This window comes from Phlebotomus papatasi, chromosome 2, assembly GCF_024763615.1.
Source record: "Phlebotomus papatasi isolate M1 chromosome 2, Ppap_2.1, whole genome shotgun sequence".
Lineage (NCBI taxonomy): Eukaryota > Metazoa > Arthropoda > Insecta > Diptera > Psychodidae > Phlebotomus > Phlebotomus papatasi.
In genome coordinates this window covers 103,596,278-103,623,468 of record NC_077223.1, presented here as the reverse complement: position 1 = coordinate 103,623,468, position 27,191 = coordinate 103,596,278, and the positions used below count along the sequence as shown (strand labels likewise).

Below are 27,191 nucleotides of genomic sequence, written 5' to 3'. Positions count from 1 at the left end.
CATGTATTTTTGCCCATGGTTCTTTGTAAAGTTTTTATGATAGGGTAATTTTCTAAAGTCGGACTGTTAAGGACAGCTTCAGCTAACAAATTCATATACAGTAGAGCCTCGTTGTAGGCCATACAGTAGAGTCTCGTTATAGTCCATATTTGGTTTCAGATTTGACACTTGGGTCGCACTATAGTCCATATAATTTTTTTAAAATTATCAACGACTTTTAGTATTGAAATTGCTCGACGGCTTCAACTTTCTTTGCGATTGTGGTACTTGTCCTCGCTCTCTTAATTGTGGAGCTCAGAGGCAAAATGACACATATCCTATGCTTTAGCCATAGGATATGTGTCATTTTGCCTCTGAGCTCCACAATTGTGGATCACAATTATCACAAATTACTCAATAAAGTTTGACAAAAATATTAAAATAATTATGACAACATTGCATGTCGCGTACTAAAAAACATAACCTAACTTAAAATCAGTATTTTGAAATCAACGGTCGATAAATTGTGGACTATAGAGCGATGGCCTATAGCGGGGTTCTACTGTAAAGTCGTATTGTTTTTTTTTTACAAATTTTATCCTATAATGGTAAAATAATAACGACAAATATGTTTCATTCTTCAATTAGATAAATTTTGTCATGTGTTTTTTTAAATTCTTTTTTGGATTCAAAATATAGAGAGACTTTGAGAGGATTCTGGCAAAGCGCAATTTGGCGCCAATCATTTGCCGTATTCCACTGCAAAAGAGCATCTCAACACCTTCAATAGCTCCTGTCAGGAGTCAAAATGCCAAAGAGGAAAAAACAGTTCCCACGTAAGTTTAGTAAAAAAAACAAACTCTGGACCTGAGAGAGTTTATGGGATTTTTTTTAATCTTTAATCCTGCTAACTTTTTTTTTACTATTAATATTTAATCCACCTTGCGAATGCGTTCAAAGCTTATCCATGTACAAGAGTATCTTTTTTTTTAATCTCTGAGGAATTAAGTGAATTAGAAGGTTGACCCGGTGGGGAGTGAAGTGGAGAAGAAAAGAAACGTGTCAATTTCTTGCTATGCTTTTATATGCTTTTTTATCACCTGGAGCTGTGATAGTGCTTTGGCCTCCAGTTTTTCTTTTCCCCTGGCACTTGATTGACATGGTATCGCTAATTTTTTTTTTGCCATGAAGGTTTTAATTGAAGTAATCCCGTGGTTTTTCTCCATTTTTCTCTTGCCATGAAATCATCTAAATTCACATGAAATTCACGTGAAGAAAAATGTGGTACAATTTTTAATGCAATGCAAATGCAGAGGAATGTTTGCTGGATTTGTTATTTTTGTTTTTTTAAAGAGAGTGGCAATGTGAAAGAATTTAGATGATTTCTCATGAGATTAACTCAATTTGAATAATTACTTTTTTTGTAACTTTACTAATAACACACAAAGACAACACAGTTTGTTTAACTCATTTCTACCAATTCATTGAGATTGTTTTTTGATTGCATTGTTGAGAGTCTTGTCTCGTTGATTTTTTTTTGCGTATTGTTGCTCTTTGAATTGTGTATTTTATTGCTAGATCACGGCACCTATCTGACAGTGAGGATGAAAATCAGGACGATAGATCTTTGCTTAGTGTACGAGATAAAAAGTAAGTTTTTTGTCTTTTTTCCAATCAAAAAAAAAAAAAAAGAAATATTGTTGGTAAAATGTTTTTAGGAGATCCCCAAATGATGAACTTGGAATATCTGTTAGGTAGTTATTTTTTTTCCATCCTCGTTTTTTGCACTGTTGTTTTTTTTTTCTTAAATTAATAAATTGAAAATATGCACAAAATAATTCAACACAACACGCACACAAACACCAAGAGAAAATTATATTATTTCGAGAGGAGAATGTTCTGGGGGAAAATTTTGCTAAATTATTTAATTTCCCAGAGGATTCTATTCTCGGAGCTTAGCACCTGCTAATTTCTTGTCCATGCCAAAATATATATTGTATTTTAAATTAAAACCCTAAATGTTTGTGAGTTTTTTTCGTAAACATAATATTATTGTCTTTGAACAAAAAATATACACGAAATATTATCAAGAAGTATTTTTTGGCATCAAGTGTAATTATTTCATTTTATTTTTCTCAAAATTCCTTCCTGGGACTGCAGCGAAGTTTATGCAGATCATCCGGAAAAACGCCGAAAGAGGGGATCACTGTTTTTCCGGAAGAAAAAGGACAAAGCCAAGGCAAAGGGTCAATCAACCAACTGTGATGGTAAGTTAACTTTTTCTAGCTCTTATATCCCTCTTAGCCATTATTGAAATTCACCTTTGAAAACAGAATTTTTGCTAGACCTGAAAAAGAAAGCAATAAGTAAGGGAAAGTGTCTATACTTCGTACGATCCCAAGCTTCGTAAAAACTAATTTTTTCTATGCTTCTCAATAAATGTGACGATCGCATCTATATTTAAAAAAATAGTATGTACATTTTTAAAAATTGGGATAGAGCTCAAACTGTGAAAGATATTAACTTCAGTTCTGTGATGACCCCCCATTAAAATAATACATATAGAACTTTTTTCCTTCTTGTGTAAAACAAATTTTTCTTGATTTATTTCGAAAATGGTCCCAACAAAGAATGAATACGTGAAATTATTCGTATTCAGTTGTTAATAAATGGATTTTGTGTCACTATCATTTATTTTTCAAAATGTTACTATGCTAAAAAACCAGGAAAATAGGCTTGCACTTGGGATAAATTGAGGGTGACTTTGCATTTTTTAATAAATACTAAAATAATCAAGCTCTAATGATAAACGACAATGAAGGTTCGCACATCAAAGGGTAAGATGCACGAGATCTTCAAAATGACGTAGTCGCCATCTTGATTTGACGTTTCTGTCCGCCATTTTGAATAACTGTCATAACCGTCAAAAAGAAAAACTTCTCCGATTGGACTGAAATTTTAGTATGATGTAGCTGATGTCAAGACCTTTTCAGAACGTATCTATGTTCCGGTCTAAGTCAAGCAGTTATCTTGGTACAGATGCTCAAAGTTTAAAATTTTGAAATATTCATCTAAATTATTTTACTTATACTTGAGACTTTACCTATCCTCGAAGTCATTATATGCGCTTTGTGATGTGGCTTTGAGCTCTTCCGGCGATGGAATCATTATCTCCTTAATCGGAATGGGAATCTTAATCTTAATGGGAATCTTCACATTGTAATGTGTGACTTAGTGTTCACACTCGGAAGTTTGCCCAAATGGCCCACAGCTTAGTTAGAGCTAGCCATTCACCCTCTCACAATGCTTAAAATCGCGCAAAATTAGGCAGATCAGCATTTTTCTGTGACCTTTATTAAGCTGTGCTAATGAAAGTCAGTTTTGTATAACTTTTAATTTGTAACCATTTGAGACTTCTCTGGCAGATACAACCTGAGATGGAGTTTTTCCACCGTTTTACTCCGGAGTAGATTGGTTACCAACGCTAAGACGGCGGTGGACGCATAATTACAAAAGTTACACAAAGTTATATTTGTATTGCGCTTTTAAGTCATTGATGATGAAATAAATATCTATCTATCTATCTATCTATCTATCTATCGTACCAAAACACCAACGTTTCGAAAGTATTTTCAGTTCTAGAAAGAGGATAAGTCCCTAAACGGCAATTCCGGTAAAAATGGTGAATAAACAAGGATCACAATCAAACAAGGATGTGCTAGTGAACTTTTGGAGCAATCGTCACTTCCATACGTTTCATGCCCAAAATATCCAAAAAGAACTGCATGAAATGAGCCAACAGATAAACTAATAACCTCAAAAAATTCTTTAACCCTTTAAGGACGATTGGGTCACCGGTGACCCAAAAACAAAATTCTTGCTACAGCCATATAAAGTTAAGTTTTGCTATAAAAAGCGGGGGTGACATTAGTTCTGAAAAATGCAACCAGTTTTAGTGTTAATTTTTTCCTGTTTTCGTACACATTTCACGAGATATCTCCAAAACTACGTAGGTATCCCAATTTGGGGTTTTCGGTTGCCCATTCTATATTTAATTGGCTTTTATTTTGTATGTGTATTATTTCCTAATTCGTTCTACAATGACTGAAAACAGCTAATAAACTACAAAGTTTCTTTGGCACGCTGGAAACATATGGGAAACATAGGAAACGTTATACCCCTGATAAAAAGTCAGAAAAAGTAATTTTTCGGACCCCCTGCTTTTGACCTTCTAATCCTTAAAGGATTAATAGTTATTCGTCAGTTTTGCATAATAATTTTCCTTACTGTTTCAATTTTTAATCGGTTTTTGATGTCCGGGACGAGCATCATCATTAAGATGTTATAGGCCTTTTGCGAAGAGACTATAACACTTAAATTCTATCTTTGCTCGAAATAGACTCCTTTTAAATGCAACAGTTGCCATTTTAAGTGCGTTGGTCGTTCAATTTTATTTTTAAATTGAATTTTTATTTTTCTCAAAAAATGTTTATTCGACAAAATCTATTTTGTTCCATTTAAAAAAAACACTCGCTAATTTTAGGCGTTCTTCTTGATAAAAGCCTTTAAAGGACCCTCTAACAAGATTCGTCGTTTTTTTGAAAAACACTGACTGTATTGAACAGAATTAATCATATACGCAGAAAAAATATTTTGTAGAATTGTTCGTAAATGTTTGTAAATTCCTATTGGAGACTTACGAAATGCTCTTAAATCTTATGACTCAAAAACAAGTTCCTAAACGTTTATACTTTTTCACAAACATTTAGTTTAGAAACATTTGTTCGTAAATGTACGTAAACACACAAAAAATGTTCTGTAATTCGTAAATTTTTGCCAAACAAACAAACATTTACAAACTTTTAGAATCATTTATTCGTAAATTTTGTTGTTTGTAAATTTTTGTGCATATTTTTGTGTTTTTTTTTACCAACAAATGTTTGTAAAAGTACAAAAATGCTCGACAAATGATCATGCCACGAATAATGTTTGTGAAAAAAATACAAACTTTTGCGAATTTGTTTGTAGGTTATACGATTAACGTGTATTTCGTAAGTCCCCAATAGGAATTCACAAACATTTAGGAACAATTTTACAAAATATTTTTTTCTATGTTTAAGTAAAAATTCGATATAAACCACTTCTGAAAATAATTTTTAAGTTAGTACTGCGAAAGTTGACTTCTAAGGGGAGGCCTCTATAGACCTCAAGTCGCTATCTCAAACCGTTTGACCTCTAGGACTAGATCTCATAACGAATGGAAAACAATAAAAGGACTGGTAATTTTGCAGCTTCCTTGAATTTGAGCAATATAAAAATATTGCGATGGTTTCTTAAACTCATCAATTAACAGTTTTAAATCTTAGGAACAAATTGAACAATCATACAACATTGATAACATCTAAAAAAAACAATTAGAAGCTCAGAAACGCATCGAAAAATCGTACCATTGGATTTTTGAATAACAGAAATGTATCCAAGAATGACTGAAACGTGGTGAGAATTTCAGAACCGCAATGAAAAATCACATAAATGTAATTAAAATCTTAGAAACGCATCAAGGAATCGTACAAATTTATTTAAATCACCGAAACACATCAAAGAATTGCTGAAACATAGTTAGAATCACAAGAATGCATCGAAGAATCGCAGAAGCATGATTAGAATTTCAGAAACGTATCAAAGAATCGTTTGAATTTAATTAAATCACACAAACGCATCGGAGAATCATACATACATGGTTTGAATTTCAGAAACGCATCGAAGAATTGTACAAATTGATGTAAATCACAGAAACGAATCCAAAATTAACTGAAACGTGGTTAGAATTTCAGAAATACATCGAAAAATCACAGAAACATGATTAAAATTTTAGTAAACAAATTGAACAATCATACAAACATATTTAAATCGTAGAAACGCACATCCAAGAATTGCAGAAAGATGATCAAGATGTTTAAAACGCTTTGAAGTTCAGAAATGCATCGAAAAATTGTACAAACTAATGTGAAAAATTGCTTTAAATTGTTTTAAAAATTACTTCCATCTTGATAAATTCTTTACCTCAATTTAACAAAAAAAAATTAACAAACTATTTTGTTTAGAAAAATTTCATGAAATCGAAATTTTCATCCTTCTTTTTCTCAAGAGTTTTGTAAATGTTTATCGTTTATTGTTTGCAATCAAAATTTATTTGAACTGAATTGAATTTGTTGTGACGTTTAAAAGAAGAAAAAGAGTGCGAAAGAGAGAGATAGACATATGGAAAACATTTGAGAAAGAAAGAGATGAGAATTTAGATTTCATGAAATTTTTCTTACCATAAATGCTTTTATATTGCAGTTTGTGGAGCTGTTATCAATTTATCATCGTACAAGGAGCATGCAATTGAGTGCAAGGCCAAAATAGCCAAAAGTCAGCATGGTGGAAAGTCTGGATCGGGAAAGAAGTCATCATCAAACAGGTATGTTACTGTTTTTCCCATTCAACAAAATGACCCTCTAAAATTTTTTTTAAATAATTTAATTATAAAAAAATAATTATTAAAAATAGAATGGTAATGAAATGTGTTGCATAATTTTGAAGTAAAATATATGAAGAAAGAAAGATGAGAAAAGGGGCAATATATATATAGCGTATGAAGAATAAAAAAAAGAAATGATTTAATGATGAGAAAGATATGAGAAAATGATGTGAGAAAGTAAGTTTTTTTTTTTAAACACTAATTGCAAGTGTCGTGCAGAAAAAAAATTGTGCACGATTTTTCCCTCTATTTCTATATATATATTTTTTTATTGTTATTATAAAATGCAATATATTTGAAGAAATGAGGATGAGTTTGTTTTAATTATTGCTACTTTAGATGCTTGCATTGCTTCATATGCAGAAAATTGATTTTGATTGAACGTTTTAATTTTATTAAACAATTTTAGCAATTATACCTTTTGGTTCTAAATCTAATTTTTACATTATTATATACTTTGGTAAAGAGCAAGAGAAATATAAAATTAATTGAGATGATATTAATTGTAGATTTTGCACAAAAAGGAGAATTCGTCTCTGCGATTAAATATTTTTTAATGTGTCTTGTTATTGAAGCATTAAACGTTAATTACACTTTGTGGAATTTTTATGTACGTTTTTTTTTGTTAATACATAAAGAAATTGAGCAAGAAAACAAACAACAAAAAACAGCAAGGAAAAAAGCATAAGACACTGTGGTTTTTTTTTTTAGTTTGATTTCAAGTTTGAGGTATTACAGAAATGAATAAAACAAGAAGTTGAAGGAAAATTGCAAAAGACTCAACAATGAGAGTTAAAAATTAAATGAGAGTGAAGAAGTTTGTACATCAACAACAAGAAGATAGAGAATTACACAGATTTAGCTTGTTGTTTCGTTTTTTTTTTGTTGTATTTTTGAAGATGGCTTTTTGAGGAAGAAGAAAAGAAAAACACATTGAACATGTTCTGGTTAATTTGCAATTTATGGACATAGAAAACAACAGCAAAAATTCTTTCTCTGATTTTGTCTTTTTTCAAACAAACCAAAGCGGCAAAAAATCAATCGGATGCTACTCTCCTTGGCGGCTGGTGGCTTATAAATTAGGCGTGGTCTATCATCACGCTAGGTAAAACATAGAGGAGGGTTCTTTTTTGGGGGCTCTCATTGACCAACAGGAAAAAAAAAGAAAATCCACCACTTGAGAGACCAAAACAGAACACACAACACTCTCTTCGTTAAATCACAATGATTATCCTATTTTAGAAAGAACTTTTCAAAAGTAAATTCTTCAGTATTTTTGAGAAACAACTTTCTTTTGCCAAAAGAATCCCTCCGAACCTTGTTGCCATTATTTCAGAATATCCTAATTTGTTCTTTAAAATCCTCATATGTTGCAGGAAAGAAGCATTAGACACTCTCAATATGCTTCACCCAAAAATATATTTTGCAAGTATCACATTTTCAGAAGTGGGATAAAATTGAAAATTTTCACACACGAATTTTCAGCCACGCCCTCTACAAAACTTTTTCAACAAGAACGACAAATTCTGAACGACAAAAGTTGACCTAAATTTTCTCTGTCAACACAGAAAAAATATTTCGTAAAATTGTTCCTAAATATTTGTAAATTCCTATTGGGGACTGGGATCTCAGTGGCGCAATAGGCAAGACCGCTGGTCTTGGGCGGATGAGATCTCTGACTCGACTTTCAAAGTTGTGAGTTCGAATCCCGCCTGGTGCAAACAACTGAATGTCAGAAAAAAGACATTTTCACTGCACAGAAAAAATATTTTGTAAAAATGTTCGTAAATGTTTGTGAATTCCTATGGGGGAGTTACGAAATGCACATGAATCGTATTACCCACAAACAAGTTCGTAAAAGTTTGTACTTTTTTCACAAACATTGTTCGTAACATAATCATTGGACGAACATTTTTTGTACTTTTACAAACATTTGTTCGTAAATGTTCGTAAACACACAAAAAAAATTCGTAAAATGTTGTAATTTTTTCCTATATGTTCGCAAAATGTTTCACAGGAAATCAGGAATACCCAAAAACATTTATAAAAACGTATCTAGAATCAGGGAAAATCAGAATCGTAAAATTGTAACCCAAAAAAAAAAACATTTGTTCGTAAATGTTCGTAAACACACAAAAAATGTTCGTAAAATTTTGTCATTTGTTCGTAAATGTTCGTAAAATGTTCGACAGGAAAACAGGAATAGCCAAAAACATTTATAAAAAGGTATCTAGAATTAGGGAGATGCAGAATCACAAAATTGTAACCCAAAAATCAAAGCGATTTGACTAGAAACTCGTAACCATATCCAAAAAAATCATAAAAACGCTGTTATAATTACGTAAACTCGTTCAAGAATAGTACAAACATTGTCAAAATCATAGGAACGCATCGCAAAATCGCAGTAATAATCATAAAAACATTTCTAAGAATTCCAGAAACTTAGCTAGAATCATAAAAACGTATCCAAGAATCTTTTAACTATGATTAAACTCTCAGAAACGCATCAAAGAATCGCAGAAACGCATCGGAGAATCACAGAAACATGATCGTAATTTCAAAATCGTATCAAAGGATCGCAGAAACGTGATTAAGTCTCATAGAAACGCATAAAAAAATCGTACAAATTTTCTTAAACCATGACAAACCATCCGGGAACCGCAGAAATATGGTTAGAATTTCAGAAACGCATCAAAGCATCTTTTAAATTTAATTAAATCACACAAACGCATCGGAGAATCACACAAACATGGTTTGAATTTCAGAAACGGATCGAAGAATTGTACAAACTGATGTAAGTCACAGAAACGCATCCAAAAATAACTGAAACGTGGTTAGAATTTCAGAAATACATCGAAAAATCACAGAAACATGATTAAAATCTTAGAAACAAATTGAACAATCATACAAACTTATTTAAATCGTAGAAACGCACATCCAAGAATTACAGAAAGATGATCAAGATCTTAAAAACGCTTTGAAATTCAGAAACGCATAGAAAAATTGTACAAACTGTAACACAAACGTATTCAAGAATGACAGAAACTTTGTTAGAATTTCAGAAATGCATCGAATAATCCCACATTGAGAAAAAAGAGGGTGCGATTAACTTTTTTTCCTCATAACTTTAACACTTTTTAGGTGTAAAAATATATAAACGTTTTTTAATGTTAATTTTACACCTTTTTAAGGGTAAAATTAACATGAAAAATGGTAACTTTAATCCCTAAGACACCTAAAAAGGGTAATATTTACACCGATTTAGGATCAATACTGCAGGGTAAAATTAACATTTTCGGAATGTTATTTTAACTTTTTCGGATTTCTCTCAGTGCAAAAACATGATTAAGATCTTTAGAAATGAATTCAAGAATCACCGAAACATGGTTAGAATATCAAAACGCATCGAATCATTGCAGAAACATTATTAGAATAGCAGAAACATGATTACAATCTTAGAAATGCATTGAAGAATCGCAAAGGCATTATTAGAATCTTAGAAGCGCATCAAATAATCACACCAACTTATTTAAATCATAGAAGCGCACATCGAAGAATCACAGAAACATGGTTTATAATCTTCAAAACACATCGAAAAATCACAGAAACGTTATTAAAGTCTTAGATATGCATCGACGAATCGTATAAAGTGATTTAAATTACTGAAACGCATTCAAGAACGACAGAAACATGATTTAAAATATCAGAAACACATTGAAGAATCGAAGTAACATTATTAGAATTTCAGAAATGCGTCAAACAATTGTTTAAAAACATGGTCCAAACTGGTTAAAACAGTCAAAATACATAAAATGCAGAGTAGTATAAACATAACAAAACAGGCGGTTCTTGTTCTTTACGTCAGAAAACAAACAAATAAAATTCTTCATGTTTCTAGAAACAAGAATGACATGTCAATTTTATTTCTTATATGAGTCACCCTTAGCTCTTCTTCGCTTTATTGCTTTGTACTCTTTGTAGGGGAAAGTACTCTCCCTTCGAACGTTCATGCCTTCGAATAATGTGAATTTTCTTTAAGTTTTCCTAACAAATTTAAACATTACTATTAAATATTAGCTAGCTTATTATCAAATAATGATAATTATGTGACGATCATCTGGAAATCTCTTAGGAAAAGTAAAAGAAATTCATATTATTCAAAGGCATGAACGTTCGAAGGGAGAGTACTTTCCCTTATTACTATTTATCTTTAACAAAGTATGAAGGGCTACTTGCAAATTTAAAGAGTATTTGCTTTAGAAAATTGATTTTAATTTAGAAAATTAATAAATTTTAGACAAAACCGTCGAATATCTCTGCCAATTCTTTGTTTTATGTTAAAAGTTTTGAAGGGGGCGTGGCCTATTTTTTTACACAGCGCTGTTTTAACACGCCCACAAATGAAATATTTCAAGGTGTAGCTATTTTTTTTAGGAAATTTAATGCTACTATCCTGCAAGATATGAGAATAACTAAAAAAAAAGTTATGATATTCTAGAGTAATCCCACTTTGTTTTTCTAATAAAAATTCTATACAGTGATTAATCGTTAGATTTTCTTTAATTTTTTTTTTCAATGTTGAATTCTATCTTCATTGTCAAATATTTCTGTTGTCCAAGAGATTTTCTTGCCTCCCTCATTGTAAAATGAATTTTTATTGTTGACAATCTTCTCTTAGGCGTTGAGTCGAAATATCTTCATTTTGCAAAATTCATGTTGTCTGATTTTCTCTGCAATCTTGTAGCATTTCTTTGGTCATATTTATATCTAATATTCTCTATCTCTCAAAAAAAAATATTAATTTAAATAAACATTGTAGTTCTTAATAATCTTAAAGATCAAAATGTTTGCTCTCTTATAATCTGCTATTTGCTGTCAAATCACTCTCTTTAGGGTAGAAAGTTTATCTATCGCTCTTCTCAAAATGTACTCTTGAGATCAAATATTATTCTTCTTTTTGTGTAAAACTCTCTTCAATTTCGAATCATTTTAATATTCTTAGCAATCACTATCTCTCTCTCTCTCTCTTGAGCAATGCAATTTTTTCGCTTTATTCAATTAATTTTGTTTTTCAGCTGGATATTTTCGGAAAAAGAAGAATTATTTCAATGATTTATTTTATTTTATATCTTCCTGTATTTATATTTATTTTGCGGAATTTTCTTTTGATCTTTAGTTTATTATAATTTGTTCTCTTTGATTTTTTTTGCTTGCTTTAGCCATGGTACTTCACATCAAGACAACCACTCGAGAGATTACTATGAGCTACATGGCCAGGGTGATCATATAAAGTGAGTACTTTGCTTGATGATTCTTCAATTTTTTTTTCTTCATTTTCTATCAATTCTCAAAATAATTCTAATTGCATCATCTGTCGCTCAAAAATACCTAAATGGTTAGTTGCTCAAGTATTTTGTGAGTAAGAATCGTGCTAAAAGAAATGGTGTTTAATGTGAAACAGGATGTCCTGTGAAGAAATCCCCTGAAAGTGTTGAGGAGAATTCAATGTGGAAAAAAATTCAATGGGACATTCAATGAAATTATTTAATTTTTAGCTACTCGGATGATACACCTCTGATTCGGGATGAATTTCTCTATGATCCACCAATTGGTCCGCATGATTTGGGAGCTGATCCAATTCTCGGGATGGCTATTGATGAGCCAGATTCATGGAGTCCAAGTGTCCCTCGGGAAGTGGTAAAATCCCTCAAAGATAAACAGGTCAGTAGGTTTTTTTCTTGTTTCACCACAAACTTAAGGAATTCCCTCGGTATTCGATTTTGAAATTCTAAAATTTTCAATTCGATTTCGAAAACTACATTATGACATACGTTTAAAGCGCCATCTATATGTCAAACATTCAAAATAATTCTTTTACAATTTCGAATTCGAAAAGTCGAAATTGTTCAAAGCCATGGCAAACCTAGTGGAAAATGCATCAAAAATCTTATTGTGGAGATTCTTGTCTACACCACTTAAGCGCTGATAGTACTTTCTTTTCGAGATAATTTCGAGTTACAGTAGACTCTCTCAAATTCTGGAATTTGGGACCGAAATATCAACCGAATTAGAGAGAAATTCGGGCGTCAAATTCTTTTAAATGCAACGATTTTTTGTTCATCTGTATATTCATATTGAGTTTATCGCTCATTGGTATTATATATTTCGTTAAAACCTTTTGATAATGCAAAATATTTGCTTGATTTGATAATCATAATCATACTCGAAAAATGTCAACAAACTTTTTTCGAATTTAACTGCCGCCCGAATTAAAAAGTAGCCTGATCTTAAAAGAGCCGAATTAGCGAGAGTCTACTGTATTCAGAAAAGAAAAACGGATTAGAAAATGCGGGATTTTCCCGATCAGGCAAAAAGCAAATCATATTCGAAAATCGAAAATGCATCAAACATTAAATGTAGGATTTCCTATGTTCACTGTGTAAGCGCAAACTCAATTTTCGAATAAACGACTACTTAAGTTACTTCTACAATTTGGATTCGAAAAACTAAAATTGTCTCTATTATTCGAAAAAGTCAAAGCCAAGCTTTTTCCCGTTTAAGCGCTGATAGTATTTTTTTCTTTCAGACTTATTTTGTTTTTCGGAATTGAGAAAACTGAAATTGTTCCGATTGTTCAACAAAATCAAAGCCAAGCCTAACCTTTTCGAAAACACATTGAAAACTTAATGTAGAAGTTCTAATATTCGACGCTCATGCGCTGATTGTTCTTTCTTTTCGGACACTTCGGATTCGAATGAGCAAACTAGTAAAAAGAAATCAAGCACGAGCCACACCAATTCAAAAATGCACCAAAAATCTACTGTATAAGTTCCTATGTTCGAAGCGTAAGCACTGATTGTTTTTTCTTTTCGGACTTATTTCGATTTTAGAATAAAAAAGTATCTCAGTTGCTTCTACAATTCGGATTCAAAAGACTAAAATTGTTAGGATTGTTCGAAAAAATCAAAGCCAAGTCAAATCTGTTCGAAAATTCACCGAAAATTCAATTTAGAAATTCGCATTTTTGACGCTTAATCACGGACAGTATTTTTTTCGAACTAATTTTGATTTATTTAACAAATAAAAGGGTACTTTAGTGATGTTTCTTCGTTATTTTTGTTTTGGAAAACTGAAATTATCTCGTTCAACTAAAAATAAATGTCAAAATTAAGCAAAACCTACTGGGAAATACACTAAAACTTTACCGTAGAATCTCATCTTTTTCCCGCTTAAGCGCTTACAGTACTTTCTTTTCGGACTTTTTTCGATTTTCGAATAAAAGATAACTTAAGTTTCTTCTACAATTTGGTTTCGAAAGACTGAAACTCTCAATATTGTTCGAAAAAAATCAAACCCTAACCAATTGTATTCAAAAATTCACCGAAAGTGAAAAGAAATTCGCATATCCGCCACTTAAGCGCTTGATGGTACTTTCTTTTCGAACTTAAGATTTTTCGTTGTTTCCGTTGTTCCTTTAATTTCCTTTGTAAATTTTATCAGGAGTTTTGTATGCATAAAGTCCAAATTTAAACAAAGTTTACTGCTTCGAAATCCTTAAGTCTATGAGTGGTTAATACTTTATTAAAATAATTTTCGAAGAAACTTTAGCTAAAAGGATTAAAATAATATTTTAGGTCAAGCGTCAAGAACACATTTATGAGTTTATCATGACAGAAAAGACTCACTGTCAGAACCTCCTGGTAATGCAGAAGGTCTTTGTAGAGAGTCTCCAGAGGCATTTTAATCATTTGAATCTGGAGAGGATGTTTCCATGTCTCCCTGAGCTTATTGACCTCCACACGAGCTTCTTGCGAAAGTTGAAAGTGAAACAGAGAGAAAGTTACATAGTTGACAGCATTGTCGACATTATGTTGGACTTCTTTTCGGGATTGTCCGCTCAGAGACTCAAGAATGCCTATGGGGAATTTTGTTCGAACCATCGATCGGCTCTTGAAACCTTCAAGTGCTACATGACGGAAGATCATACTTTTTCTGAGTGGTACAAACACTGTCAGACGAATCCGTTGCTGAAGAAAAAGGGTATTCCAGAATGTATCCTCTTTGTTACTCAGCGTCTCACCAAATATCCCTTGTTGATTGATCCTCTGCTGAAGAGTTCGCGTGAAGATAAGATTGAGCAGGAAAAGTTGCAGAAGGCAATGTCTCTGGTGAAGGAGATTTTGGTGGATGTAGATGCTAGAGTTGCTGACAAAGATAAAGAGGAAAGGCAATTGAGTATCTTCAAGAAGATCGATGCAAAATCCTATGCAATCTACAAGGAGGATAAATTCAAGAAATCCGACATAATAAATGCCAATCGGAAGCTGAAATTTGAGGGTGTTGCTACATTAATGCAGGGAAGATCAAAGATGCAAACAGTCCTTGTGGTTGTCCTGTCGGACTGTCTGTTCTTTCTTCAGGAAAATTCTCACAAATATACATTTTTCACGCCGGAAAACAAAGCTGGAGTTGTTTCGCTGCAGAAACTACTGATCCGGGAGAAGGCTGGTACTGAATCCCGTGGCATCTACATCATCTCCTCCAATCCAACGTATCCAGAAATGTATGAGCTCAAAGTACAAAATCCCAAGGACAAAAATATCTGGATTCAGGCAATAAGGTTAGCATTTCTTTTACAGCCAAGAAAATCCTCCTATATAGGGCTTAAATTCGAAAATACGTTTCATCAACAGGGCTGCAGTTCTCGATTGTCCATCGGATGAATTGGAGCCTGATATGACGGTGGAGCAGAAGCAGAAGCTTATTGATGCTCGCCAGGCGAATGTCCGAGAGATAATCTGTAAGTACCTGAAAAAAAAAGAATGTTTTGGAGCTTTTGCAATTTGACCAATTACAAATTTTGCACCTTTCAATCGCTTTCAAAAATAAAGCAATGGGAACTAGTGAGCTTGAAGGTATCTAAAAGGGCTAATTTTGATGTTGTTGTAGATGTTAAAAATAATAATTTTAGGGAAAGTGTTACAAAGTTACGAAGACAAAAAATATTGTTTTGCAAGGAGAATATACTTCCTTTGGTAACGACCATCGGTGTCTTAGCGTTGCTCCTAATCCCAGCAGAAAACGATGAAAACTCTGCCCTCAGGCTAATCCTGAAAAATATTTAAACTAGAATTTACAAAATTTGTGTTAGTATCCGGGTGGAAGATTTATTTGTATACGCCAACAACCTTGAAACATCCATTCTGCCGATTGTCAAGGTCAAAGGCTAAATAACATATCTGTGGGTGTATTTCCATGAGTGAGACAATGATTCATATAAAAGATATTCGAATTAAGGAACCGTGGAATCAGAGAAACAGAAATACTAAAAGACCTGAATTCCTGAATCTGAAGTTTGAGAGTCTGAGCTCTACTTCCGGACTCCTCGACTCCAAACTTTCAAAGTTCCAGACTCCCAAACTCTAGATTCTAATTCTTCCGAGTCCGAACTTTACATATTTCGACTTTACTTCCGGACTCCGAAATCCTGGACTTGAAAGAGTTTGGCAATCCCAGAAATCCGGTCTTTTTAACACTGGAGTCATTAGAATCCGGGAGACTGTACTCTCGAACTCCTTAATTCCGGACATCTGAAATCTCGAGTATGAAGGACAAGAGTCTGGTATTTACTTCCGCACTCCTGGACTGCAAACTTTCAAAGTCCCAGATTCCCAAACTCTAGATTCTAATTCTTCCGAGTCCGAACTTTACGTGTTTCCATTTTACTTCCGGACTCCGAATTCCTGGACTTGAAAGAGTTTGGGAGTCCCAAAAATCCGGTGTTCTTAACACCGGAGTCATTAGAATTCAGGAATTTGTACTTTCAGACTCCTTAACTCCGGACTTCTGAACTCTCTCGAGTTGAAGGACAAGAGTGTGGGATTTACTTCCGCATTCCTGGACTACAAACTCCCGAAGTCTCAGACTTCCCAAGTCCGGAGTTCGAGAGTCTAAACTTTACTTCCAGAATCCCAAATACCGGACTTGGAAGACTTTAGGAACTTTAGGAGTCTTAGGAGTCCGGTCTTTCGAACTTTGGAGTCTGGACTCGGGAGAATTCGGGAGTCTATACTCTCGATCGCCTGAACTTTGCTGAGTCTGAAGTTCGACAGTCTGGAATCTGGACTCTACTTCCAGACTCCTGGAATCCAAACTCTCGAAGTTCCAGATTCCCGAACTCCGGACTCTCGAACTTATTTGAGTCCGGTCTTCCCAACTCTGGACTCGGCAGAATTCAGTAGTCTGTATTCTTGGACTTTCAAGCTATGGACTACAAATTTTACTTCCAGACTCCAAATTTTAGAAGTCCCAGACTCTCAAACTCTCCCGAGTCCGGAGTTCGGGAGTCAGGACTCTACTACCAGACTCTCAAATTTCGGACTTGGGAAAGATCAGAAGCTCGAGTTCCAAAGCCTAAGGATTCATATTCCCAAACGCCGAATTCTGGAGAACTCTGTTTTTTTATTCCGAAAATTACAGAGGTTATAGAATTATAGAGGATCCTAACCAGACATATCATCAGTTGCGGCTACCTCTGTCGTATCTGCATTTCTTTTGTGTCAGCATTTCACGCAAAAGGGGACGTCTGTATTGTAGCTTGCTCCGAATGCAGATACAAAACAAATGCAAATACGACAGAGGTAGCCGCAACCGACGATATAGTTTCTGGGGTCTCTTCCTGTGGATAAAGAACAAAGTCCCTACCAAGGTCCCTACCGTTTTGCAATTTCTACCAAGATCATTGGTGATATAAAAGTGTACTGCAGAAAAGTGTGTAATCTGAAAAAGTGTAATAGATGTGAATGAATGACACAAGCATCTGCGATGATTGCATCACATCGCTTTGCGTATCTTCATCTGGAGTCCGAGAAAATCAGGAGCTTGCGAGAGTACCTATTGCGCAAGACAACCTTGATTTACCTATCCTTACTAACTTAATCGGTGCTACAGTGAATTGCTGATCTTGGCCTGGCTAAGGATCCGTCGCCGGTAAAGCGTATTACGCGTGACTGTTCCTCATTTCCGCACCCCTAACGAGTTGGTGTCCCGATCCAAACTACGAAGACCTGGTACTACGAAGACTGGGTTTGCCTCGTTCTCTCGAAATGTAGAGTCCATCCTTGAAGACTTCAGGCTGGGTCGTTCTTCTCATCTTTGTGAAACATTTGACCAACGCACCGGAGTCTATTGAAACGTATTTGTGGGGGAAATTGCCGTTCAGCCTCAGTGGAAATTTTCGGAGGGAAGCTCCGTGCGGACGCGGCAACACAATCTGAGGAGTCTTCAGCCTTAAGATCAGAAAACTCACTCTTCTACCAGAGCTTTCGACACGTTCCGTGTCTTCCTCAGTGGTCGAGTGATGTCAAAAATCACTGGGTTTCGTTAATTGGGGGATCGTATAACCTTGGCGGGAGGGTTCCAGGGTGCTCACACAAAGATCTCGGAGACACAGCATCAGACACTCTTCAATCATCAGGAGACAATTGAACTTTTCATGAAGAGTGAGTTTTCTGATATTAGGGTTGAAGACTCCATAGATTGTGTTGCCGCATTCGGACGGAGCTTCCCTCCGAAAATGTCCACTGAAACGTATTTGCTCAACGATGACACTACCTCCTCGGTAGCGCTCATACACCTCGTCACATACGGTGCCAAAATCCGTCGTAGGATCCTCCTCTCAAACACGGCCAAGACTTCGCAATTCTGTTTGCTGAGGACCCAAAGTTTTATGTGAATACTTGACGACTAGCAGGATCGTAGTCTTATACAGTAGTAGCCTCGGTAACCGTTGAGAAATCTTAGTGCCTATACAGTAGTAGCCTCGGTAACCGTTGAGAAATCTTAGTGGAATGAAGATCACTGGATACAATCCGAACAACTTTAACTCCATAAAAACGCCTGGTGACCTGAAGAAGATTCGAACCCGGAACCTTTGCATCATAGAGTGAGTACTCTACCACTTGACCCGTTGAGTGCTCTTGATAAAACCGGGAATGCTTTCAAAACTGAGGAATTTTCCCTTGTTGTTTCCCTTGTTTCCCAACTAACCCTCATTAGTTGGTTAAAGCTAGGTGTTTCGTGATTACTCAAAGTAATGGGTAACGTATGACACATGGGTGACAGACCGGTCGCTCAACCTTGCATAAGAGTTATGAAAACTGAAATTTTCCCTGTTATGTAACACTTTCCTTAAAGAACACATACTTAGAACTGTGTTCATTTAGGATTGTATCCCCTCTTCTAACCGGAGCCCTATTTCTCCCGACCAAATACAATCCGATTTAGATAAATTGAGACAGAAGGATCTGGAGCAGGCAATGATCCTGGAGGAGAAGATTGCGCTACAGTTGAGTCTGTGGCTAGATAGTCAGAATGCAGGGGAGGGTGGCAATCAGATGGGAGCTGATGAGTTCCTGGCCAATTTTGGCTCGTACCGCGAACTCGTAACAGATGACTGTGATACCATTGAGATTTGGAAGCGTGTGCTGTACACAGTGCAGGAAATTGGTCAACTGGCAGCAACTCTCTATTCAGCTGCAACGGGATTGCCTCTGTCGCGATCCTTCAGTTCTGTAGGAGAGAAGCACAGTGAGATGTATATCTCTCCGACTCTGCCTAAAAGGGCAGAAACCTTTGGGGGTTTCGATGAGAGGCGCAATAAACAGAGCAATCATCCGTGGAGGGATGCTGTTCTGTCGACTCTGCCCACGGGTGTTATAATGGGTCAGAAGAGAGATTCGATGACATCTGAAGTTGATTCGACACTATCACCAGCTTCGCAGAATTCCAAGTGTAGCAGCGAGAATGTGTCCATAAAGGATCACAATTTTGCTGCTCTGCAAGTTTCTCACAATCTCCACACGCTTCTGTGCATCATTTCGCAGCAAATGACGACAATCCAGAGTCTCCAGGCGCAACTGATGAGCTTCAAGGATACCAGCAAGAATCTCTATCGGCACAATGATCAGCTGGAAGAGGTGAGAAATTTGCTGGACAAATTGCAGGAGCAGAAGACGGAATTCATGAGGTATGAGAAGCAGAGGGTGACGGAATTGGATGAACGAGAGCAGAGGCAGAAGGAGGAATTGAAGAAGGAATGGGAACATATTCGAGCTGAGCAGGAGGATATTAAGCAGCAGAGGGAGCAACTGTACAGAAAGATGGAGATTCTGTCCAATCAAGGACTCCTTCTTTCACCAAATGTTGCTCTTCCAGTTCCCGGACACGTCAATCATCCCGATGATGGACACTCTACGCCTCACTTGAAGGACGCCGAAAGTCATGCAGACAGTCAAGGTGTTGATCGTCGCAAAGACAAATGGAGATCTTCCAGCAGTAAGATTCAAAAACAAGATAATCCTTTTGAAGTTTTTCATTAATCTTTCAGCAATTGCTTTTTTCTCAACAGTTTCCAAGACACATCCAGTAACTCTGCTCAGTGCAACGAATGCCCAGAAAGGAGGTCAGACGAGTGTCAAGCAGCAACTTCCTCTGAAATTATCTTCAGTGTCCAGGTGAGAATCTTTTCTTCTTGAACTGTTTCTTTCTCGAAATTTCTTTCGCTAACCCAGAGTGTAATCACGGATTTTCCAGCACAAAATCTTCCACGGAGAAGACAAATGTGTCCAGTAGTGCACTTACATCACCACCGAGTAGCAATAGTGCGAATGTCACACAAATGTTTCCACTAAAACTAGCTGATAAAAAAGTAAGTGAAGTGAATTAATCTACAAAACATCTTGACTTGGTGCATGATTTTCTTTGTCTCATAAATTCCATTCCCTTCGCGAAATCTGAAAGAAACATGTCAGCAGCCTTCCGAACCTCTAGATAGGAAGAACTCTTGGTAGCTTCTATTTCGAATCGTTAAAATACTTGAAATTCTCTAACTTTATTTACGTTTATTACGCCGGTGACCTTGAAAAATTCTTTAAGACTTACTTCAAGGTCAAAATATTGTCCTGGAAGTACGTCTTATCAATTCTAAGTCAGAACATCACATGCCTGTTACAAATACTTTCCTATTGAACTTCCAAAAAGAACATATGGCGTTTTGCTTGAATATGTCAGGGACGAACCAAACTTTATATCGTTTTCCAGAGTATTACTGATTGAACAACTTGAGAGAATGACCTTGGAATAAGTCTAAGACAACATTCTCAAGGTCAGTTCCATAAAGGTTCTTTTGGAAACCTCTAAAAAACATAAAAAATAATAAATATGGCCCTAGAAAAGATTAAGAGAAAACTAATTTCCCAGAATCCCGTTATGAGGGTAGGACTTTGGACATTAGTATGCTAGATATTGAAAGGCAAAATATCTAATTGTCTGAGTTTTTGAACCCGGGCAACTCATATATTTTTTCGAAAAGGATGCCAGCCGCGACCCGGCAGAAGTAACTCGGTGAAAATGCAACGAAAAGGCAGCCAAACAAATCGCGGACTTGGAAAAGTTTAAGAGTTCTAGGAGTCTGGTCTTCTAAACTTCAGAGTGTAGACTTGGAATAATTTGGAAGTCTACTCTCGAACGCCAGAACTTCGGACTAATATAGTAAAGTCTGGGCTCTACTTCCGGACTTCTGGATTCCAAAGTCTCGAAATTCCAGCCTCCCAAACCTCGGACTCTCGTCTCGAACGCTTCCGAGTCTGGAGTTCGGGAGTCTGGACTCTACTTCCGGACTCGTAAATCTCGGATTTGGGAGAGTCGGAAATCTAAGAGTCCAGGCTCTCGAATGCCCGGTTCGGAAGAATTCTATTCCTCTGTCCCTGAAAATTACAGATCTTATAGGATTATAGAAGAGAACCCTAACCAGAAATAGTTTTTGAGGTCTCTTCCTCAGGAGGAAAAGGCAACCAGGCTTGGTTGGAAGAAAAAAATAACTTGGGCTAGAATATAAAGCGACTCTTTTGAGTCGCTTTATATTTGTTTTTATATTTATTTGAGTACGGGATTGGGCTTGAACTAGGGGTGTTACACAACCATCCAAGAAGATATCAAGCTTAGCGTTTTTTATAGTTACTATTGGTTCCCCGAAATCGTCTCCTTGAGCGGGATTGGTCACAGATATCCCAAAGAAGACTGGGACCGCGAATGCTTGACTGGTCTTTAGTAAGTGACCAGGCTGTTGCCTGCTTCCGTGACCATCTTTGTTGCACAAGCTTGCCTTCTCCAACATTGAGAGAACGGTTGTTGAAATGCCATGGTCGTTACTCTTTACTTACCCTGGAGAACAGATCCAACAGATTAATTCCAGAGAGAGCATCGAGGCTGTTGCCCCCATTCATGGTCACTGTCTGCTTCTAAGCCCACTTCTTCTAACACCGTGACTGCAGCAGAGGTATTTCCTATATTTCAGAATCGGAGTTTTTCTTTGATGGATACCTATTTAGTTGACGTAAACTGTCTCTGAGTTAGTCGTCGAGGTTAGTAGATGGATTCACTTGAATTGAGCCGTCACGCCTCAATTAAAGTGTCGAGGCCTTTGCTCCTCTTCTTCCTTTCGGGAACGAAAGGGAAGAGAGACGAAGCTCATGCCTCATCTGACTGGTAGAAGGGCCAACATCTTTATTCTTGGGAAGTGTCATTTCCGTTTTTCTGGTTGACAAGGTACCTCCAGCCGTGTATTCAACTAAAGTGTGGAATCGAATGAATTTCCCCACGGAAAAATGGCTCTCAAATCTTAGTTGCAGTAGATAAAAAAAACAACCTAATGCAGATTTGGAAAGGTCATTTTATTGTGATTCTTTTAAACCATTTCTTTGCTTTATTCCAATGGCTGGTTAACAAACTCCCGCACCTTCTTCTTAATTCCCCTCATCAGGTTATTGACAAGCTCTTCTCCACGGGCTCTGACGACGTTTTTCCATTTCTGCTTAAAATCAGGCAAACTATTAGCTGGTTTAGCCTTTTTCCTGAGGTCCTGCTTTAAAATTCCCCAATAGTTTTCAATAGGACGCAGTTCCGGTGTGTTGGGCGGATTAAACTCTTTCTGCATATAAATTAGTCTATTGTCATTGAACCACGCAATCGTATCCTTAGCCTAGTGGCTTGATGCTAGATCTGGTCAAAACAATGGTGGAACATCATGGCTTCGATAGAGCGGCAGAAGACGTTTCTTGAAACGTCTTCTGCCTCTTTGTATGTAAATCTCTTTTTTCATGATCCCGGTCATGAAAAATTCTTGACTTCGAAGACCACACGAGGAAATTGCCATCCAAACCAAGTATTTTTTCGGGAACTTGGTGTAGTTCTTGTATCGATACATGCTGTATACACCTGTGCGAGTCTTTGCCGTATAGTATTGTTGTCCAGGCAATTGGTGGAAGTCGGCTTTCACGAAGGTTTCGTCGTCCATTAAAACACATCTTTCAAAACCTTTAAGAAGATGATCATTCAGCTTTCTAGACCTTGTTTTGGCGGACTGTTGTTGCTTATCTTTACGATGAGGTGCAGGTTAGGCTTAATAAGTCACTAAATCATTCTTCTTCTTAATGTTATGAACTAGATAGTGTGAAATACCCGTCTTTTTGGCCACATTTCGGAGGGATAGAGAAGGGTTCCTCTTAAAGTACCCCAGCACCGTTTTCTCCATGTCGCGGTCTTGAATTCCAGGCTTACTACCACAAGCTTGCTTTCGGAGCAAGCTTTCTGAGCTCGACTTTCCGGTGAGTTTTCCTATTTCCGCATAAGTCGCATTTGGATTTTGTAGGCAAATGTCAACTATCTGTTGTCGGATTCTCTCAATCTTCTTGAGATATCTTAACCAAAAATCAATATTTTTTAACGAGAGTGGTATCAAAATAAAACTAATGAAATGCACTAAAAATGAAAACTGACAAACAAAAAGTAAACAATAGTTGAAACTATCAAAATCATATCAAGTTTTGGGGAAATGCAAACGATTCCACGCTTTAGCACTAACTTCTACTGTGTCAGACACTGTTCACGTCGTTGACTCCGGCTGTAGTACCGTCATAGAACGGAAAACTAAGTCCGACGAATAACGGGCCTTGCTGTCGTGGTTCCTACAACCTGCTCTATCCTATAAAGGTAAATACCGACTGTCCAAGTCCGATCTCATGCCAAACCTCATACGGTACGCATATAGATCTCCAATGGTCAATAAATTGTCAAGTTGAAGTTAACGCTACGTCTCCTGAAGGTCACTGGGCTAGGATCTGGTCCCTTCCTACCTAAAAGTCGTTAAAGTCTCAGTCACAATACATATTTTCGGGGAACCGAGAACCCGAGCCACTATGATTGTTTATCAAGCGATATGACTACATCTGGATTTCATTCACTATTGTAGAAGCAATAAAAACGCGCCATAAGCAACAAAGGCTCTGCTTTGGCAAAATTCCCACTCTTTTCGAGACAATAGTCTCCTTCCCAGGACCAGAACCTCTGAGGGTGGTGAAGACGACTGTCAAGCGAGTATCTTATAGGACTATTAGTAACGAATATGCATGCAAGTAGAGAAAGGGAGAACTCTCTCTCTTCTTGGCGGACCGTCGTGCAGGGCAGACGTGTTTAGGGATAGCTCCTCGTGTACCAGTCTGGGGCCCACCCCAGTTAATTGTTCACAAGCCGGTCCATTCCCCATTTAAATAAAGTGTTAATTCGCATTGCCCCCACATTATGAAATTCATATCTTTTGTCATTATACGAAAATACCGTTGAATAATTCCGATTACGGTTTTTCAAGTTTAAAGGTTAAACAGGCTCTATAGAGCGTATTACTCATCCGAATAGTAACATATTTGGGCTCGTTGGAAAGGTCTTGGAATTTCCGATAAAACTGAACCGGTTTTAATCGGTTCTGAACCGGTTTATAGCCCATCGGTTATGAACCGATAATTAACTGGTTATGAGGAAATAAGTAATTTAGTCCGAAAATCAATTCTATTACTTCTAAAACTATTTTGGGGGATCTTTTGGGTGATTGATGAATCGGTTTTTTAAATTGATTATGAACTGATAGACCGTAAATGATGCGATAGTGCTTTTGAGGTACAGTAGACTCTCATTCAATAATCGGCTCTTTTTCAATCGGGCGAAATATTTTGTTGACAATTTTCACGTTAATTATGAAGCTAATTTGCTCAAATTCGCTGTAGTTCTTCCTATTTTATCGTGATTCTTTATAATTGAGCGCTTTTTGTGGAATTTACAAAGGCTTTGACGCTCAATTCTATCGCTAAACCGGATGACATTGTGCCCCATATTCCCGATTGAGAGAGAGTCTACTGTATAGCAGCTAAGTCATAATACTCAAAATATACTTCAAATTTGTCGAAAACAGAATTATGCACCAAGCCGACAAAGCAAACAAACCTCTAATTCAGAATTAATTTGGTTTTGTGGCATTTTGATCAGGTTCCAGCGGCATCTTCAGTGAATTCCAATCACTCACGGACAGGAAGTAGTCCGGCTGTTATTCAACAGCCATTAGCATCTCATGCAGGCAATCCACCATTAAAGTAAGTTTTTTTTCTTATCTTGTCCTTTTATTGATTGAAACTGTGACAGGAATGGAATTCTCTGCAATTTTAGGACGAATACATATCCCAAGATTCCGGAGAGGCATCGCCTTCGGAGCACTGATGGTGCTTTCACAAGCAATTCCGGTGGTCAGGCGACGGTTGTTCAGCAGCAACGAAGCATGTCCGTGTATGCCCAGCTCCCATCCACAGTAACACCGCCCCAGCCACCACCACGTCCCGCCGCCAGAGAGCAACCTCCTCCGACGACCGAGGAGGAGGTGATCTATTTCTGATGACCGGCCCTCGAGGTGCAGATTTAAAAGGAGAAGAAGAAAAAAATGCAGGTAACAGCCCCGAATCTCAGCATCATTCCTTTTTTTTTGCAAAGTATAACTACAATAATTTATTTTTTGAATCATTTCAATGACCCTTCTCTTTTTTTTTAATTAATCTTTAACAATTTACTAGCATAAGTTTAAAATGCAATATTTTTTTTCAATATTAAGAAATCACACCCATTAATTTATATTATTGTCAATAAGATTGAATTTATTATGCGTATTTCACTTTTTAATTGTAAGTCTTTTACACTTTTTTCTTTTTTTTTTAAATTATCGTGAACTCCAGTATTGTTTTGTCCCCTTTGAAATGAAGGTTAATGAGATAAAAATTTGATAGTGAAGAATTTAAAACAAAAGGCAATCTATTTATTTAAATGACAGAAAATCATCCTAAATAAATATAATCACAGTGTTTTAGTGAAAAACATAAAAGTCTGTGTTGAAAAAGAACTATTAATAGATGAAGAAGATGAAGGAAAAACAACTCTGCTAAATGGTACTTTTTTCAGAAAATAATTGTTATTCATGTTGAAAAAGAAAAGAGATAAAGTCACGTAATTGCAACTTATTAATATTGATGATTGGAGAGATAAAAAAAAATCCTATAAGACTTTAATTTTCCTCTTTGATGACGTAAAAAAGAAAAACTGAAAAATCACAAGCAATTCTTAAGCTTTCATTTTTTCATATCAAAAAGAAAAAGAAAAAAAGATAAATTCAAGCGCAAGATGAAAAAGAAAATTCTTCGTTAAAAAGTTTAAAAAAAAGAAAACTTTATCGTGATATTTACTGTACTTAAATTGATGAGAATATTTCAGAAGATAAAATGAAAAAAATACTATAAAAGTCTTTAAAAAAATTCAATCCTAATTCTACATTGACAATATTATGCAATATTTATAGCAGAAAGCTTCTCCGAGATTTGGCTGATATGATTTTTGAGAACTTTCTGGTATTAATTGTTATATCAGAAGAAAATGAAATAAAAATAAAGTGAGAGAAATTCATCCGGAAAAAAATCGCAAAGAACTGAAGAATGGGAGAGTGAGAGAGCTGATTAAAAAAATAAACTATTTTTCTCTGTATGCAATAGCAAGATATAAAGAATATAATCTTTAATTCCTGTTTTTTAATCATTCAGATTGAAGAAGAAGAAAAAGAGCCTCATTTTCTAATTATAGACTAACCAAAAAGGTTAATTTTATTTGTGAGGTTATGTTGAATCTAACCTCAAAAAGAACAATCGCACAGTGAATATTTTGGGTATCATAAACTCTAATGTTGCTCATCTGAGAACAGTTTTTTTTACTTACATAAATATTCATATGAGAAAGAAACCCAGTGATAAGCCTGACTGGGCTTATGGCAGGAGTGATTCTTTCATTGCAAATTCGGATTGGGGGCAAATTCGAAGTCCAGATAAGCTTATGGTAGCTGAGATTCATTACGGGCAACCTTGAAATGCGTGGAATTCGAGGTAGATTGATAGAGACCTCAAACTTGACATACTTTTAGAGCTTTCTTTAGGCTGGAAAATGCCAAGTTTCACTTGAAAATGTAGAAAATTGCAAGAATAATGCACAAAAATTATCTGAAAAACTTTAAAGCCGAATATCTCCGATCCGCGAAAATATGCTGAAAACACTGCGTTTTTAACTATTAACTGTGCTCGCTGGGACATGCCTATACCTTTAAAGTGTTTTTGCATAATTTACCGTTTACCGGTTCTCAACCGATTTGAACCGTTTTATAAATTACTCAAAACATTGCTCAAAATAGTTTTAAAAGTAATAAAATTGATTTTCAGACGAAATTTTTTTTTGGCTCATAATCCCTTCACGACCGATTTGAACAGAATTTTAAATT

General features: G+C 35.8%; 1 protein-coding gene across 14 annotated transcripts in view; it reads left to right on the top strand.

The window, feature by feature from the left end:
- LOC129800517 (rho guanine nucleotide exchange factor 18) overlaps nt 1-26,097 on the top strand; it is a 50,032-nt gene extending 23,935 nt beyond the window's left edge. For 7 of the 14 annotated variants that reach the window (XM_055844971.1, XM_055844959.1, XM_055844966.1 and 4 more), the window contains 13 exons: nt 679-815; nt 1,558-1,629; nt 2,140-2,246; nt 6,322-6,442; nt 11,722-11,793; nt 12,058-12,223; nt 14,137-15,122; nt 15,196-15,302; nt 18,788-19,837; nt 19,890-20,016; nt 20,096-20,210; nt 24,878-24,981; nt 25,055-26,097. In XM_055844971.1, the coding sequence (XP_055700946.1) occupies nt 679-815; nt 1,558-1,629; nt 2,140-2,246; nt 6,322-6,442; nt 11,722-11,793; nt 12,058-12,223; nt 14,137-15,122; nt 15,196-15,302; nt 18,788-19,837; nt 19,890-20,016; nt 20,096-20,210; nt 24,878-24,981; nt 25,055-25,277 (3,387 nt within the window). In that variant the 3' untranslated portion in view covers nt 25,278-26,097. The remainder of the gene's footprint in view (nt 1-678; nt 816-1,557; nt 1,630-2,139; nt 2,247-6,321; nt 6,443-11,721; nt 11,794-12,057; nt 12,224-14,136; nt 15,123-15,195; nt 15,303-18,787; nt 19,838-19,889; nt 20,017-20,095; nt 20,211-24,877; nt 24,982-25,054) is intronic. The other 7 variants (XM_055844969.1, XM_055844962.1, XM_055844960.1 and 4 more) reach the window with 3 other exon arrangements.
- The last annotated feature ends 1,094 nt before the right edge of the window (nt 26,098-27,191 follow it).